The sequence below is a fragment of the Pleurodeles waltl genome, chromosome 9, assembly GCF_031143425.1.
Source record: "Pleurodeles waltl isolate 20211129_DDA chromosome 9, aPleWal1.hap1.20221129, whole genome shotgun sequence".
NCBI classification, from domain to species: domain Eukaryota; kingdom Metazoa; phylum Chordata; class Amphibia; order Caudata; family Salamandridae; genus Pleurodeles; species Pleurodeles waltl.
In genome coordinates, this window is record NC_090448.1 from 71,975,170 (window position 1) to 71,994,392 (window position 19,223).

The 19,223-nt window shown below is 43.7% G+C and overlaps 1 protein-coding gene across 2 annotated transcripts in view; it reads left to right on the forward strand.

Moving 5' to 3' along the window:
* The window catches only part of SRGAP3 (SLIT-ROBO Rho GTPase activating protein 3), a 447,418-nt gene that overhangs the window by 402,662 nt on the left and 25,533 nt on the right, over nt 1-19,223 (forward strand). For both annotated transcript variants that reach the window (XM_069206335.1, XM_069206334.1), the window contains exons 19-20: nt 14,178-14,358; nt 17,731-17,880. In XM_069206335.1, the coding sequence (XP_069062436.1) occupies nt 14,178-14,358; nt 17,731-17,880 (331 nt within the window). The remainder of the gene's footprint in view (nt 1-14,177; nt 14,359-17,730; nt 17,881-19,223) is intronic.

Genomic DNA, 19,223 nt, shown 5'->3' on the forward strand with positions numbered 1-19,223 from the left:
CTTGGTTTTTCCACACGCTTCTTGCGACCCTGTTGACTATTTTGAATGAAACGCTTGATTGTTCGATGATCACGCTTCAGAAGCTTTGCAATTTTAAGAGTGCTGCATCCCTCTGCAAGATATCTCACTATTTTTGACTTTTCGGAGCCTGTCAAGTCCTTCTTTTGACCCATTTTGCCAAAGGAAAGGAAGTTGCCTAATAATTATGCACACCTGATATAGGGTGTTGATGTCATTAGACCACACCCCTTCTCATTACAGAGATGCACATCACCTAATATGCTTAATTGGTAGTAGGCTTTCGAGCCTATACAGCTTGGAGTAAGACAACATGCATAAAGAGGATGATGTGGTCAAAATACTCATTTGCCTAATAATTCTGCGCTCCCTGTAGTTCTAGGGGAAGCTAGAGACTATTATCCACTTATAGCTAACAAATAAAGCACTTTTCTGCCCTAAATGGGACACAAAGGAGGTACGCAACTTCTTTTAATATAAAATCTAAAAAAAGTTTAATTTAATTATTGTGAAACGTGCCGAAATTAAAGCAATTGATGGAGCCACGGAATAGATACATCACAAAGAAGCAGTTCAAGCTTCCCTCAAACAGACAGCACATACAGCACAGCTGAGCCATACAGGTTTCCCTCCCATGGACAAGTCCTGCACAGAAGGGAATTAGCATCCTTCTCTCTCAGAACGTGCACATTATGGAGGAGGAGTGCAAGCTTCCCTTGCATAAACAACTGCAATTGTACCGACAACTATAAATGGTAACACTGCGCAGAGACCAGGTATGGAACAGAGAGCAGTTCAAGCATCCCTCACAGAGAAAATATTTTCAGCTCAGAGAGCAGTTAAAGCTTCCCTCACGCTTAGTGCAGGTACAATGTGAAGTACACTGCAAAAAAAAAAAAATAACAACAGGTACGGCACAGAGGCCCTTCCAACCTCCTCTCAAGACACAAAAATGATACAACACAGAAAGCAGCACAAACATACTCTTCACATTATAACAGGTACAGAATGCAGTACAAGCTTCCCTCACACACACAACTGATACAATGCAGAAAGGAGCACAAGCACACTTTCTATTATGTGAGGTGCAGAATGCAGTACAGGCATCCCTCACCCACACACCCGATACAACTCAGAAAGCAGCACAGGCATACTCGTCACATTATGTTGGGTGCAGAATGCAGTACAAGCTTCCCTCACACACACAGCTGATACAACACAGAAAGCAGCACAGGCATACTTGTCACATTATATCAGATGCAGGATACAGTGCAAGCTTCCCTCACACACAAAGCTGATACAAGACAGAAAGCAGCAGAAGCATAGTCTTCACAGTATGTCAGATGCAGAACGCAGTACAAGCTTCCATCACACACACAACTCGTACAACACAAAAAACAAACAACGCAACGCAAGCATACTCTTCACATTAAGACCTGACCTGATTTAGATTTTGGTGGAGGGGAATACTCTGTCACAACATGGCGGATAGCTGGCTGCTCTGTTATGATCCCATTAGGTCCTATGGGAATCGGAATATGGCAGACGGGATATCTGTCACATATGTGATGGAGTATTCCATCTGCCAAGCTCTAAATCAGGCTGTAGCCCAGGTGCAGAATGCAGTTAAAATCTTCCCTCACACACAGAAACGATACAACATAGAAAGAAGCACAGCTATACTCTTCACATTATGTCAGGTGCAGAATACAGTGCAAGCTTCCCTCACACTGAACTGATACAGCACAGAAAGGAGTACAAGTACATAACGCAGTACAAGCTTCCCTCATGCACAGAACGGACACAACATAGAAAGCAGCACAAACATACTCTTCACAATACGCCAGGTACAGAAGGCAGTACAAGCTTCCCTTACCTACACACAGATACATCTCAGAAAGCAGCATAAGCATAGCCTTCATGTAATGGCACGGGCAGAATGCAATAAAATCTTTCCTCACGCAGAAATGATAATACACACAAAGCATACTCTTCACACTATGTCAGATGCAGAATGCAGAACAATAATCTATCTCACACACAACTGATACAACACAGATAGCCACACAAGCATACTCTTCACATTATGTCAGGCACAGAGTGCAGTACAAGCTTCTCTCACACACACACAACTGATTCAATGCAGAAAGCAACACAAGCATAGTCTTCATGTTATGGCAGGGGCAGAGTGCAGTACAAGCTTCTCTCACACACACACACACACAACTGATACAACACAGAAAGCAGCACGAGTACACTCTTTACATTATGTCAGTTACAGAATAACTGAACTAATACAACACAGAAAGCAGCACAAGCCTACACTTCACATTATGTTAGATGCAGAACGTAGTACAACCATGTCTTTCAGACACAACTGATACAACACAGAAAACAGCACAGACATATTCTGCACATTATGTCAGATGCAGAATGCAGTACATGCCTCCCTCACACACAGGTGATGCAACACAGAAAGCAGCACAAGCATACTCTTCATATTATGTCAGGTTCAGAATGCAGTACAAGCTTCCCTCACACACACAACTGATACAATACCGAATGCAGAACTGGCATACTCTTCCCATTTTGTCAGGTATAGAATGCAGTACAAGCTTCCCTCACACAGTACTGATACAACACAGAAAGCATCACAAGCATACTCTTCACAATACAAGCATACTCTTCACAATATGCCAGGTCCAGAATGCAGGACGAGCTTCTCTCTCACACACACACACACATCTGATACAATTCAGAAAGCAAGCACAAGCATACTCTTCTCATTATGCCAGGTGCAGAATGGAGTACACGCTTCCCTCACTCACACAACGGATACAGCACAGAAAGCAGCACAAGCATACTCTTCCCATTATGTGAGGCGCAGAATCCAGTATAAGCGTCCCTCACACAAACAGCTTATACAATACAGAAAGCAGCACAAGCATAATATTCACATTGTCAGGTGCAGAATACAGTACAAGTTTCCCTCACACACAGCTAATACAATAAGAAAGCAGCACAAGTATACTCTTCACATTATGTCAGATACTTAACGCAGACTAAGCTTCCCTCACACACACAACTGATACAATACAGAAAGCAGCACAAGCATAAAATTCACATTATGTCAGGTGCAGAATGCAGTATTAGCTCCCCTCATACACACAATCCATAGAGCACATAAATCAACACAAGCATACCCTTCCCATTATATCAGGTGCTGAATGCAGGGCAAGCTTCTCTCATATCCTCAGGCGTTCCAGCAGAGAGATGAGTGCAAACTTTCTTCACACCCAAGCTTCACTTGCACAAAATGAAAGTGAGGAAGAGGGTAGAGCAAGCTTCCCCAGCATTTATTTTACATTGGCTGAAAATCTTGTGAAAGCTCCAGGAAAGTCAAATTGTCCTTGGACCCTTCGCTCTGAACAGGGCAGCCATACTTCTTCGACCGGTCTCAGCCTAATGTGTTTCTTGAAGCTCCACACCCCCTGCTTATCAAACCTCCTCTAGAGAGCTGGTGTTAGTTATGGCAAATGTAAGATTGGATACACGTATGGGGGACATTGAGAAAACCAGGAAGCAAAACTACCCAGAAGCTAGAGGGTAGATAAAGAAATGACAAATACCCCAGAGAAAACACTGCACACTATATTAAAACAAGATAAATCTTTCCTCATCGACAGTTCTAAACCCCTTGACTGTACTTGGAAATTAGGAGGATGAAATCCACTGGAACACCATCAGAGTCTATCTGATCTGGAGTCGTTCAAGATAATAACACATCAGAACAAGTTTGGCAGTACATAGCAGGGTGGTGGAGACAGTATGCCTTTATCTTGGCATCTTTGGTAACAGTGCCACATTCAAAGACACTGAAGCAGGAAACTGTTTTTTGTAATAGCATTGGGAGTGCTTTCAGAAGAAGGTAATAAGCTCCCCTATTGGACTTCCTGTGCTGCTAGATATTGTTTGGACTATCATTATTGGGATATCAGGAGAAACCTTTCTTAAGTGGGATTGTCATCTTAGAAAGAGAGCCCTCATTTACCCAGCATGGAGACCTTTTCCTTCCAGTCACCATATTAAGTTGGAGATTATTACACGTGCTGTAGTCAAGAAGAGTGTTTCTAGACGACATTGCTTTGTTTGTGTCATGGAGTTAAGAGCTTAGATAGACTCACCACCCAAAGACTAGTGGTGCTTACAGATATGTTAATCCAACAATGGCACGGATGCAATGGTTAAGGATGTCGATGAACCTGAACACAGCATCTCTCATGTGGAGGCTGTCAGCCTATCTCCTGAGAGGAACCTGCCCCCAAGTGGATGTAGCTGTTTCACAGTGTGTTCATTATCTCTTGGAAAAGTCACCAGCAAAACAATTGCCAGGAGATGGATGGCATCCTTTGGGGATCTGCATGTTACCCTGTTTGCACACGGAGTATGAGGAAGTAGCAAAGACATCTGTAGGTTGATGGTCAGTCTTTCTCAGCTTTCAGTATGGATTTTGAACAGTTACCTATCCATCCATTGACTGCACCTAGTTGGGAGCAGTTCCCTGTGATTGTTGATGTGTTCCCCCTTATACATTCAGTTAAAGGTAGACTTCTGAAAAGCACTCTAGGTGGCAGGGAAACTACCAATTATTTAAGTATGCTGTTCTGATGTAACATAACATTCATTTGTAAGGCACATTCATCTTGTGTGGCATTGTGGCACCAAATATTAGGGGTTTATTACTACCCAACTTAGTGACACTCGTTCTATCAACCTTGGAAAGATGGAAGGCTGAGTGGACTCACTGGGATTTCACATCAGCACCATCATAGATTCCTGGAGGGTATGCCTTAGTCCACTGAGCCAACAGACCCTGCCTGTGACTCCATTGAGGATGCATTGTAAGGCCCTAGGTCACTGTTCAGGCACCTTTCATTATCAAGGAAGTGCAGGATACATCTTGCCAGCTGACAGGGAGTGACTCTCCTTGCTGGAGTAACTACAGTGGTTCCGGGACCAAGGGTGCAAAGTTGAAAGGCTAGTACCCGCCTGTGCTTTTAGCTCCTACCACACCGACCTAAATACAGTACAAATGTTAACAATTAGGGTAAAGTCCTGAATATTCTTAGCGAAAGATCAGGTCAGGGTGGATTCCAACAAGTGTGTGTGAAGTTCATGGAGCAGCTATGCTACTCACAAGTCACACTGCCCGTAGGCCAGATGTTGTTACCCTTTTACTCTAAGTCCTCACTGGGACGGTTGCTGTCAAAGTAGCCTTGAGCCAGTGTGAATAACCATCTAAGACAAGCCTGAGCTGGTCATCGTGGTCTTCATATACATAATTCCATTATACATCTCCATAGCATCTGAATAGCAGATGCTTAAAGTTAATATTGTTGCAAACATCTGTCTGCAGAATTGACTTACTGCTGTTGGCATGTTCTCCTCCAGGGTGAAGGAGTAACTTAATGTGTCGTCCTGGCGAAGGTGGCGACTGCCAATTTTACACATGTCCGCCGGCTCAGCGGACATTTCTAGCACTGAAAAGAACCACATTCACTGTGGTTCCTGTCAATGCATTCTAATCTTACTTGATGGCTCTGTCATCTTGATGGAGCCATTCAGCAAACTTATAAATAGTTTTTTTGTTTTCAAAAAGTTTAGTTTAGTTTTATGCATTTGTAAAGCGTGTAGCTACCCTAGGGCATCCCAGCACTAGCGGTATAGACAACTCCTGGAGACAAAAAGAGAATCAGAAAAAGTTAACTGCAGAAAAGAATAGTTTTTAGCTTCTTCCTGAAAAGCTGCTCTGAGGGCTCCTGGCGAAGCTCGGAGGGGAGTGCATTCCAAAGGCGGGTAGCCTTAATGGAAAAAGAGTTGCCTCCCCTAGCTCTCTTGAACCAAGATATATAGACATGCTGGGAGGAGGATGATCTCAGACTTCTAGTAGGAGCGTATAAAAGGATCTGTTTCCTGAAGAAAAGCAGACCTTTATCGTGTAAAGCCCTGTGGACAATGCACAGAGCCTTAAAATGAATACGCTGCTTGATGGGAAGCTAGTGAAGTGTCGCAAGGGCCGGTTTCACAGAAAGGTGTCTAGGCAAATTAGTGAGGAGCCTGGCTGCTGCATTCTGCACTATTTGCAGCTTCTTTATCACGTAGACAGGGGAGCTAAGAAACAAAGAATTCCCATAGTCAAGGCAGGAAAGAATCAGGGCTTGGATGAGGATTCTTCTAGCCGTAAAAGGTAAAAGGTTAAGGATCTTCCTAGGAACTCTTAGGAGACCAAAGCATATGGAAGAGACTTTATTGGCTTGAAATTCCATAGTTAGACGAGGGTCAAGCCAAAAAACCAAGGCTTTTAACATATGCCTTGGGAGGAGGGAGTTTATTAAAAACCTCTGAATACAATGATAGAGGAAGAGCAGGGGGGGCATTACCTACAATCATTACCTCTGATTTTCCATCATTGAATTTGAGTTTGGATTGGGCCATCCAATCACCAATATCCTTCATACAGCAAGAGAGATTAGCAGAGGACGAATCCCCAGTACTGGAGAGGGATACCACTAGCTGGGTATCATCGGAATAAGTGACCATAGAAAGATTATGAGGGGCAATCACTTTAGCCAACGGTGATAGATAAATATTAAAAAGAGTCGGACTCAGGGAAGAGCCCTGAGGGACTCCACATGTCAGCGGAAAAGTATCAGAAAGGAAGGCACAATCCAAAACTTGGAAGGATCTTCCTTTAAGAAAGGAGGAGAGCCAGGACAAAGCTGCGCCTCCTATCCCCATCTCAGAAAGTCTGCAGCAGAGAAGGTTATGATCCACAGTGTCGAATGCTGCACTGAGATCAAGTAAAATGATTGCTGGATGGCCCCCTTGATCCAGAAGTTGACGGGCAGACTCGGTCACTGTAAGGAGGGCCGACTCGGTGCTGTGTAGAGCTCTGAAACCCATTTGGGTAGGATGTAGGAGCTCGTGGCTCTTAAGATAACTGGTTAATTGATGATTCACATGTTTCTCCAAGATCTTAGCTGAGATGGGGAGAAGGGCAATCGGTCTATAATTTTCCAACGAAGAGGGGTCCAACTTGGGCTTTTTTGAAAGGTGCCTAATAATGGCATGCTTAAAGGATTGAGGGAGAGAACCTAAAGATAGAGAAAGGTTTAGTATTTTTGTGAGTGTAAAATCCCAAAGTGGATATTAACCCCCCCTCCCCCCATCCCCCTTCCCCAGCATGGGACTTTCCCTCCATAATGTGGGAGGTTTTTCCTGGCAGTGACGGGCCTTGCAAAATGGCTATATATCCAAGTTAGGTGAGTGGACAAATAGCCAAACCTCAAATGGAGCAGTCTCCGCTGTCGTTAAACTATGGTCCTCCCGCAATAAATCAGGCGGGCATTCCATAGTCTTGGCGAGGGGTGAACTCTGTTGCTGTTGCATCACCAAGAATTAAATTGGACCTTTCCTTTTTAACTTAATGGATGGAAGGCATACACTATCCATTTCTTTAGACACAAGCAGATGATTTTTGGTGATCCACTGGCATTTGAAGAGTGTCTCACCTTGTTGGCATCTTCCTTGCCAAGTTTCCTCTGTTGTTTCCTCTGACGTACACTGTGGTGGTGTCTTTCAGTATGTATTAAACAAATAAAGAGTTAGCATTGACCTCACAGAGTCAGTGTAGTGCATTACCCAAAAAAGAAGGCAGTAGTATATCCTTTTGTAGGTCTAGATATTGAAAGGGGGAAGTCTGCATAAGAGCAAGAGTGGTCCGCTGGGTTGTGCACTCTTGCCAGTTATTGTAGGATATATTAGATGAATAAAGAGCTAGCATTGACCTCATGGGGTCTCATCAGTGAAAGGCACCGCAATAAAAGAATACCTCAGTACATGCCTTTGTCTGTCTCGGTATTGAAAGAAACAAGCGTGCATGGGAGCTAGAGCGGTCTACTGGGATCTGCTCTCTTCCAACTTAATACATGATATATTAGCTGAATAAATAGTTTGTGCTGGCTTTGTGAAGTGTCTTTAGGGTATAGCTTAATAAAAAGACTTCAGTGCAGTCCTGGTGACAACAACAATCAGATGATTTCGTTATTCTTGTGTGATAAGTGTATTTTTGTGTGTACAATTGATGGTGTAGTGTGCAACCCTATTATCGTGAGAACCATGTTAGTATGTTGGTTAATGACAACGATGTTCTTGTGTGTAATCACCAGGTATTTGGTAATGTGTTCCACTAGCAGTGATGTATGGTGTATGAAAACTATGGGTCAGATGTACCACCATTTCCTGCTGCAACTTGCACATTGCAATGTTTTGCAACTCGTCATTTGCGAGTTGCAAAGGAACCGTACTAATGTGTCACAGACATCATTTGTGGTTCCCAATGTGGTCGCAATTGAGCTGCCTCATCATTATACATTAGGCAGGTTGTAATTTGCGACCTATTGGGAATGGGCAGTAACACAGGGAAAGTGGCCTGCTGGGGACCCCTTCCCGTTTGTGACTGGCTTACCACCTACTTGAAGTAGGCAGTAAACTGCAATTGTTTTCTGACTGCATTCCGGTTGCAAAAAAATCATACATCCCCCTGTGACCCTTACTAATAGCAAATCGCCTATCCTAATTTGCAAGTTTGTAGTAGGTTGCTGTCTCTTAAAATGAGTTTGTACACACCAGAGGCCGTTTTTGTGGTTGCCAATGGGCTGAATCTCCATTTGCCACTGCTAAAAACGGTTGTACATCTGACCCTAAATGATTTTGCAGCTGTGGATGAGTGCTGTCTCAGTGTGTAATACACGGGCATGTTTTGTTTCCCACCGGGAGTGAATTATTTTGAGGTGTCAGTGAGTGATCAATTCATGTGGATATTGCACTGTGTAGATCAGCAGTTCCCAATCTGTGGTCTGCGACCCCCAGGGGTCTGTGACACATTCCCAGGGGGTCTGAAGGCCTGGGCCGGCAGGAAGGCACTTCTACAGCTAGGGCCTCTCACTGCATCTTTGTATATTTATTTCTTAATTTTTGCTGCAGTTTTAAAAGCACTGCAAAGTTCCTTGTACATCCATCAGCTTTCGGGCAAAAATAAAAGCGTCCAGATAAATAACTCTGGTGATTAATGTAGCTGCTGAGGAGGGATGGGAGTTTTGTCTAGTGGCAGTTTTGACTCATCCAAGGATAGCACAGATGGTTAATAAGCCTGCTGCAAGGAACGTGTATCAGAGATCCTTTTGTTACTGCACAGTTCATAAATTACAACTATAATCTAGCACAGTGAGCTATGAACTGCCATCAAAGAGCTTCATGCAAACTGCATGGCACAAATTATTAAGTTATGTTTTTTTCCTCAGTCTTTCATTATCCTTATTCTCCTAAAAAAGGTTTGCTTATGTAGAAGTTCATTCTTATTATTAAAGTAAAGTCTAACCACTGTGTTATGTTCTCAATCCTGAGTTTGTGCTTCTCCAGACCAATCACTCTTAGAAAATGCCTCCCAGTATGGATGACATGTGAATCCTACACCTTGAAGTCCCCTGTAAATTGCTCCGACACCTTACACTGGTATGAGAGGTGCTATAAAACAAATTAATTACATGTGACAGAGAGACTATGGAGAGATGAGAGGCCCTTATGGTTTTACTTCCTTTCCGCACCTCATATTTATGTGAAAAAGCTTTCTCAGATCTTATGGACCTAAAAAATACAAACGGAAATCGCTTGAAAAATGTAGAATCTGACCTGAGGAGTCAGCTTTCCAAAAAAGAGCCAAGCTTCGGAAAGTTAGTTGCTGAGATGCAGCGCCAACCTTCTCATTAAACTTTTTCAATTTTTGCATATTTGTTCAGTATAAAATAATTATTTCTTTAGTAATTCGAGTATTTGGTAGGTACTTGTTTGTGTATTTTTTGTGAATTACTGTTTTAATGTTTGAAATTTAAATCGTATACATTGCTTGGTTGCCCCCGGCTTCCTGTAGAGGTTCAGTGGGGGGTCCTCAGGAGTCAAAAGGTCGGGAACCACTGGTGTAGATGAATAAAAGGTGGGTATCTTTGTGTGATAAGGGGTATCTGTGTGTGTGTGTGTGGTTGGATGGATAAGAAGTATTCCATGATGGTACAATATTGAAAGATCTCTTTGTGTGAATGTGTTTTTGTACTTGTGCAATTGTCAAGCAGTGTCAGCTTGGGTTCTGAGAGGGAGTATTGATTAGCCCCGCACTACTCTGTATTCCTTTGGGAAGTTACAGAAATATGAAGCGTCATCAATAATTTAGAGAGAATGATGTCTGAAATAGAGGAGCTGCATTACCTGGCACCAGACCTCTGATCATCAGAGCTCAGGGTCATGACCAAGAGTGCCACGGGGGGGGGGGGGGGGGCTGCTGCTTGCAGAATGTGTAACTGCAGAAGAAAGCCAGGGTGTGGGCGGGGAAAGAGGAATGCGTGGTGCGTGTGCCTTCATTTTTGATGTTTTTTAAATGTTAGTATTTCCTCGAATTACAATTTATGTGGAATGGTGCGGGGGTATTTACCAAACCCCCTGAATACCTTTACCCGGAGGTGAGATTTACTGCCTTTGTGCACGGGCATCAGGCAAAGCAACCTTATGCCAAGTTGTTGGTGCTCCTGTGTGGTACTAATATGGATGGGTTAAGGGCAGTGCTTTAAATGTGTACTAAGTACTGGCACTTTTTTTTTTTTTGAGAGGGAGAGTACCTGCACTTCTCAAGAAAAACTGAATACTTTTTATTGGAGAGTACCGGCATTCCTCGGAAACAAGCAGGTACTCTGATCCAGAGTTCCTGCACTTCTATTTTTCCATTTCAAGCATTGGTTAAGGGCATGTTTTCTAACGCCATATGGAACTGTATGTTGTTAGAAAGTGCATTGTTGTGATATCCCTCAATTACAAATCTAGGCGCATCCCTCCCAGCCAAACAATATACTCAACTCTTACATAATATTACACACAAAGGTACAAACATAACTTAAACGAAAATGTACCATCCACTAGGCATATAGAAATGTATATGTATCCTGGACTTTTTTGTAAAATTTGCTTTGAAAAGACAAAAAAATAGTTTTCCATTTGGAAAATTCAGTGAGAGTAGGCATTGGTCAACTGGCTCACTGCCCACTGCCCACGAAGATGCCATAATGGTCCCCTAAGGGAAAGGATCGTGAGGTGACCCTTTCCCCTTTGCAAACCAGTTACCACCGCACCTTGGGATGCAATAAATGAACAGTGGTTTGTGAACAGATTTACGGCCTCAAACCATTGAAACATCAGGGTCCAAATAACTATTAGAAAAGGACTCTCAAAACACGCCCCTTTCAAAACAGTGATTCAGAAAACATTTCTAAACCCATTTAGCGATTCAGAAAAATGATGCAGAATCTCTGAATGGGTTGAGAACATTAGAAAAAGCTTTCCACTGTTCACAAGCCCTCTGATTAGCGAATCGGATGACTTGTAAGAACTATGCCTGGGCAAAATTTAAGTTTTGCTGGTGTAATCTTGCATAAATTCAGCAATTTTGCATTATGCTTGTTACACAAAATTCTATAAACTATGCTATTATGCCTATTGCATAATTTCATGCTGTTTGTGGACAAGTTTTAGCACAAGCGCACAGGAACAATGCAAACGACCAGAATAGGAGAGGTTACTGCTCTAATGTGTTTCTGACTATTTTTGTTATCGCAAAACGTACCCTTTTTGCGTCTAAAATTGATGTGAAGGCAAATTCCTTGCTAAAATATAGTCACAAATGCCAGTTTTACTTTTTGTGAAATTAAGCTTGACTTTGCATAGTGTTGAGAAAATTTGTATAAAATGAATTTTGCACACCCGTAGCAAAAAGGTTTTGTCCAGCAGGTCCTAAATTCCTTCTGATATTTCACCTTCCTTATTTTTTCACTGTATTCTGTCACCACCATTCCCTGTGTTTCCTTCACATTAATGAACCTTTGTGTCCAGTTTGCACTGATATCATGGTTGCTTTGCCACTATCCCATATGTATCCACCATTTTTCAGTTTTATAAACTGTATGTACAGTACTGATATATACAATAAATACTTGTTTATAGCCTTGAGAAGGCCCCGAATCTACTGACATAAGGGGAAAACAGGTGACAGATGTCACTGTATAACTAGGATCTTCATGGACCACATTATGCTTATAACATTGTACAATCAAATAAACAACCTTTATTACACCAACAGGATTTCACAGCAACATATTTAGGAGTAAAACTCATATTGGTACAAACGCATCCATGGTACATCATCAGGAGGATTGAGAAAAGACTTGTAGAAGCAAAAATCAAATTTAGGTACAAAAACACACTTTGTTTTAAAGTCACTTACCGCAAAATCACGTTTAGTTGCAAAACTGCCCTTGTAGCAGCAGCAATAGGATTCGAGAAACACTTTCAAGAGCACAATTCAGAAGCAGAACCATCCTTGGTGGTATGCATTTACAGGCAGAATCAGTCTTTACAGAGAGATAATGTGGTGGTAAGATGTCACTTCAGGTGTACAAGGTGTGCATCAATATGACGTCACATTTGGGTAACAGCACAGCGGACTAAAATAACCCCAGATGCAGCATACAATGAATATGGAAAAAAATTAGTAGAAAGCACATTTACTTGTAATACGACATTTAGCAGCAAAATAACATTTAAGTGAAAAATCTCCCATGATAAGTGCAATCCTCCTTAAATACATACCAGAAACAAGCCAGGAGCTAAAAACATACACTAGAAGAAACTATACTTCAAATTCAGGGATAGTAGTGAACAAGCACTGTGTCATGGCTCAAGAGTGACCCCCCCCCCCTCTCCACCCCCCAACCATTCCAGCTTCTTGTTTTGTTTTTAATTCAGGTGAAGGTTAAAGGCCTACATCCACTGCTTCAGGATGGCATTTCTATTCTGGTGCTTGTTGCTGACATAATGTGTCAAATTTTCTGTCATCCTGAAGATTCATAGCCCCGCGCTATATCTTCCTCTGCCTCTCTCTTTCCCTGCCTGTCTGGGTTTGTCTCCCTGTCTTGCTGTCTTTCTTTCCCTCTTTTACTTTAATTCTCTGTATCTCTTTCTCTTTTTTTTTTTTATAAATGTGGGTGTTCAAAAACTTTGATTCACAAATGTATTTGCATACCTAAACAAAATGTAGATGTGCAGCAAAAGGCCTGCACACTTCAAAATTCTACATCCTGGTTCCCAGAATCAAGAAAGGAGTCATTTTATAATACTCAAATTTTAAAATTCATAACCACTGCCCACTTCAAGGACCTGACCCCATCATTCACAGTCATTCCGCTGCATTGACATGACATATTCCTGGCAATAGATCTATGATAGGCATCACTGCGCTGCCCTAGCAAATTGATCCTACTCAGTCTCTTTCATGCCTTCAGATCACATGCATCACTCATCATTGGCCCTTTCTGAGGATTCCATTCAATTACCCCAACTTTTCTCCCCATACGGTATCATGCCTGGTGATGCCATCTTCTTGTTTGGTGTTTAATGCCACCTCTTTGCTGATGACACCCAAATCATATTTACTGTCCTGTTGTTCACTGCTCTGCTGAAGCTGCAAACTAACTACCTCTTAGCCACCTGGTCCTGTATGCAATGAACAGCCTACTGATTCGCCCAGACTAGAATGATATCCTCTGTTTTTTGTTCTGCTCCCCTGACCATGTCCTATGTCCACCACTCTGTCTCCATTCCTCCTGTCTTTGTCTCTGTAACCTATTTGCTTAGTTGGGCAACAAAATGGGAAGCTCCTTCATCTCCTCAAATACCACCAACACTTGATGTCAGCTGCTCAACATCTGCAAAACTGTCCCCACCATCCCTTCTACATTTCCAAAATCCAGTTTGGGGCACTACTTGTCAACAAGCTGGATTCTGCAACAGTCTTCCTCTGTTACTCTTGCATTGCACTAGCCCACTAGCCCACTAGCCCACTAGCCCATGACTTAAAAAGGTTTAACCTTTCTAGTTCTACTTGCCTGCGTCTCTTAATACAGGCGACTAGCAGCCTGACTCATGGTTTGCTATTTGTGTGTTTTGTTTGGTGGCTTGTTATGTTTGTTTTACAGAAAGCCTCTCTTTTTGTCTTATTTTAGAGGTGGAGCAGATTGAGGCCATTGCCAAGTTTGACTACATTGGGCGCACTCCACGTGAGCTGTCCTTTAAGAAAGGGGCCTCACTCCTCCTGTACCACCGGGCCTCTGACGACTGGTGGGAGGGGCGCCACAATGGTGTGGATGGCCTCATACCACATCAGTACATAGTGGTGCAAGACATGTGAGTGAAAACCTTTGACATACTCTGTGCTATTCTGGACTATCTTTGGCAAATGTAGCTTAACAATGAAAAAGTCTCATCCGGTATTACTTGGAGGATCTTAGAAACTTGCCATATAATTAGGCAGCAGCCCCTTGTGAACCATGTTATCCAGTAGGATTGTTCATTTGTAATTGGAAAGTTCCACTAACTGAACCTCTTCTTCCTCATATTGGGGGAAACATGGTGCAGTGGCATACAAGCGAAGGAAGTAAAGGTCCCCTACCCTGGTCTCATTTGAACAAGTTCATCAGGCTTACTCTCTCAGCCACTGGAGCAGCGGTTGTTTTTCTACATTAGGTCTGCATGGAATTCATGTAACTGCAGTGGCTCAGGAATTGATTCATTGCCCTGTTGTCTCTACGCGATGGCCTTGTTAAAAGCACTACCTAAATATTGATATCCATCTCGATTCTGAGCCACGTTATGGGGTGAAACCTGCAAATTCAATGTGCATTTTAGAAATTTGCCTCAGAAGAGAAAGTTTACCACCATGTTTACTGAAGACACCCCCCAGCTCTGGCCTGCAGGGGTATAACCCATCACTGATGGAACAGCAACTCCATCTTGTACCTGTAGAAAACTACCCCTTGACTACAGGGAGAACAACAACATAGACTTTACTTATAGGAGAAGACCCTATTTCTAGGCGACAGTAACTGCATACGTTTTCGTCTGTAAGATGGTAGCTTATCTAAAGACCATCCCTGAAGAACTATGCTTACCAACCTTATCCTTGATGTTTTTCATCTGAAACAAGATAACACCTGCAGGACATTGCAGTGCTGGCAATACTCTAAGGGTCAAATAATAATCACCCAGATAAGTCCTAGGGACTAGGGACTAAGGAGATGATTGCTCAAATGTCTGGGTACCTGGCAGCATAGTAATATCTGAGTCGTATGCTCTGTCTGTTTTCCAAAAATTCCAACATCCTGAAAAATAATCTAAAAGAAAATAACTGTTCTAGTTTTAAACAATGAATGAAATCAAAGTGTCAGATATTTCACTACTTCAAAGACGTATTTATTTACACATATACGATTGTCAATAAACGCTGCCTTTATGATAAGCAATATAAGACATAAAGGCCCTCATTCTGACCCTGGCGGTCGGCGGAGAGACGGCGGTCGGACCGCGAACAGACCGGTGGTATTAAAAATGGCATTCTGACCGCGGCGGTCCCCGCCGTGACCGACCGCCACTTCTCCACTCCGACCGCCACGGCGGTCATGACCGCGGGGCTGGAGTTTGCGCACTCCGGCCCGGCGGTCGTCCCAAGACCGCCAAGGGTATTATGACCCTGCCTACCGCCGCGGTTTCTTGCGGGCGGGAACCGCCGTGCGAACCATGGCGGTAAGCACTATCGGGGCCAGGGAATTCCTTCCCTGGCACTGATAGGGGTCTCCCCCACCCCCCACTACCCACCCGAGTCCTCCCCCCACACCCTCCACCCCCCTGCCACCCCCCAGAGGTGGTACGAACCCCCTCCCCACCCCCACCCCGACATGCACATACATGCACCCCGACATGCACACCCCCCCAACATGCACATATACACACCCCCTACACACACATACACAACGGGGACACATACCCGCACACATACATGCAGACATGCGCACCTGCCGAACAGCACACATTACCCATAGACACAGCAGCACCCCCCGCCCGCATACACGCACTCACACACCCCCTCTACACACTCACACGCACACCCCCATGCACGCCCACATCACACAACACCCCCCCACCCCCTCCCCTCACGGACGGTCAACTTACCTTGTGCGTTGGTCCTCCGGGAGGCGACGGGAGCCATGGGGAGGTGACCGCCAACAGAAGACCGCCAACAGAAGACCGCCACACAGAAATGTGGGTCGTAATTCTGTGGGCGGTGTTCTGCTGGCGTGGCGGTGGAGGTTGACCAGTCTCCACTTTCCCGCCGACCGCCAGTGTGGCTGCTGGCGGTTTTCCGGCGGAACGCTCCCAGCGGTCAGAATGCGCACAGCGGCATACCGCCGCGGTCGGCGGTCTTCACCGCGGCGGTAACTCGGCGGTCTTGCGAAAAGACCGCCAAGGTCAGAATGAGGGCCAAAGTCTAAGCATCCTAATTGTTTTATGGAGAGAGGCAAAAATAGTGTATTAAATGGCTCAGTAACACCAGGGCAAGGAGCATTAGTCTGATGCCCATTTGATGCCCTTTAACCAATTACACAGTATATCACAAGCCTTGTTCAATGTGTTTGAAAAAGCATTGTAGCCATGTTTCAGCTCTTCCCACTGAGTTGTGGCAATCTTAATCTGGACAAAGAGCAGCCACTTAGAAAATCCAGCAGGCTTGTACTTTAGCATTAAACAAGATGTGGAATTACATATGATTCCTTTAGGACTAGATAGGCGGCCTTCCTTGTTTTCTCAAAATATGGGATTTTTTACTTTGTTCTAAATTTAAAACAATTATGCCTGTCAGTAATTTTGGCAATTGAGCTGCAGTGGAACATGAATAATCTGCTGCTTAAGGGGCTTAAGGGATGTGCAGCATCCACGATACAGAGCAATAAGTGCCCAAATAAAAAATAACCTGTCTTTAGCAGGATATTGTATGGATCTAAGTGAACAGTCACCACAGGATTGTCTTATCTCAAGCATCACCTGTAGAAAGGAAACAATTTGAGGCTGAATAAACCACCATCATATCTTCACCTGTAGATATATTATTACTCCTTTGGGCCCATGGGACTTTGAGGCAGAGCATAGTTTTCACGTACGTTGGACCATGTGTTTTACAATGTGTGCTGACAAATAAAAATGTACTTTCCATTGGTGATGATAGATCACCACGTCTTTGGTGTGGTGACCTCTGTAAAAATCAGCAATTTTAGTGCCTGTACCTGGATTTTATAAGTCCAGGAACTGCATCACAACTCCGACAAATCAGCATAGATGTGTGCACCTTTTCTGAAAATGTACTCAAATTTGCACTAGTAGCACGACCATTGGGATAATCGTAAGGGATGTGTCTAGATGGGCATGCCCATCCGAACTTTGTGGGACCAGGCTCGCACTTGTATTGTCTGTGCATGCAATGACAAACATCCATCCAGGCCCTAATGTGTACAATATTTTTAGAATAGGGGCACCGTTTTATCTGTGGTCATTGAATTTGGAATTCACTATCACATTATGATACATGATTGACTCACTGATGTTCATTAGTTATTTGAGGATGTTGGACATCTTTGAGTTGATCATTGGCTGGAAGACAAGGGTTTGAAACAGCAGAGGTGCAGGAAAACAAACAAGCAGCTAAATGCCATCCTCTCTTTCTTCCAGGGATGATGCCTTCTCTGACAGCCTGAGCCAGAAAGCTGACAGCGAGGCTAGCAGTGGACCTCTACTGGACGATAAAGCATCTTCCAAGAATGATATCCAATCTCCAATGGATCACATCCCAGACTACGGGTTTGGTGGAGTCATGGGCCGGTAAGATCTCTGTGCAATTCACAGTTTTCTATGTCACAGCTACTTCATTTTGCTTCTGCATTTCATATTATAAATAATGAAAGAAACTGTTTGTTCAACCCCCTTGGGATTTCCATATTTAATCTTCATCTTTCCTTGTCTCTCAGGACCCATCTAAGTAAAAGAATGTGAAGTCTGGTTATTTAGTAGCAGATTGCAAATTTGGTGTCTGGTACTTGGGAAGGCACTCGCCCTGCACCTCGCCAAAGTCCGTAGGAAGTTAAGGGTGGCTATGGAATGACAGCCATCCCAACCTCCTTTTTCTTCTCAAGGGGCCTTTTCATGATGGGGAGACAGGGAAAATTGGCTGGCACTCTGGCATCGCCATGCCCAGTCTTCCCTATTATCTGTGGATCTATGTTGATACATAGCGGACAAATGCATTGTCTATGTGCTGTTTGCAGCTCTCACAGAGCCTTGGCCTCCAAAGATTTGTTTAGAACCACAAAAGAGAACAGATCTCTGCTGTGCTAGGCAGCAGCTCCTACTATCACAGCACCTGATCCATGCACCCTCAGAGTGTAGGTATTAAATAGAGAGGGGGAGAATTGCAGGACGGCACGACTACGAAAATATGGGAAGATGGTTGCTAAGGGAGTTGGGGTAGGTTATAAAATGCTAGTGTTTTAAGATATATTTTAAACGAGGGCCAGAAGTCCAGGCAACTCAAACCTGTTTGGATCCTGTGAATGCTCTAATAAGAGCGGAATTTGCAGGATTGCAGGCACCCTCTTTAAGATGTATTTGCGCTCAGACTTCATTACGCTGACCCGTTTTCTAGAATTTAGCAGTTGCTCCTAAGATGAGACAGTGCTACACCTACAAGAATCAATTGAAGTGCCTGTGCCACCAAGAAAGAAAATAATCAGCACTGTCTCAGGATGCCTGAGGACAGAGCAGGACCTGCTCCCACCTTTCCAGAATTCTCAGGTGACTTAACAGGTTGCTGACATTGCCATTTGGCACTGCTCATCCTCATCCAAGCAGTCTATCGCAGGAGCCAAGGTGAACACTATGGATGAAAATAGGAGGTGTATGCCAGTAGTAGCCCAACCGTGACTGTCTGAAAGCTAGCCTGATGGAGACCTCCAAGCCTAGTGGTCCACTGACATCTATTCTTAGGCCCACGCTCTGAGTGCTAGGCGAATCTCCATAGTTGCTCCCAGCAGGCTGCCTGGATCTCGAGGCTCAGTTGACAGCGTGTTTTGGGCCTAGACTAGCAAACTGAAGCTCAAACTCTGCAAGGCAAGCTGACTTCAATTTGACCTTGTCTTGTCACCAGCAGTCCTGGCCTTCTCCTACAT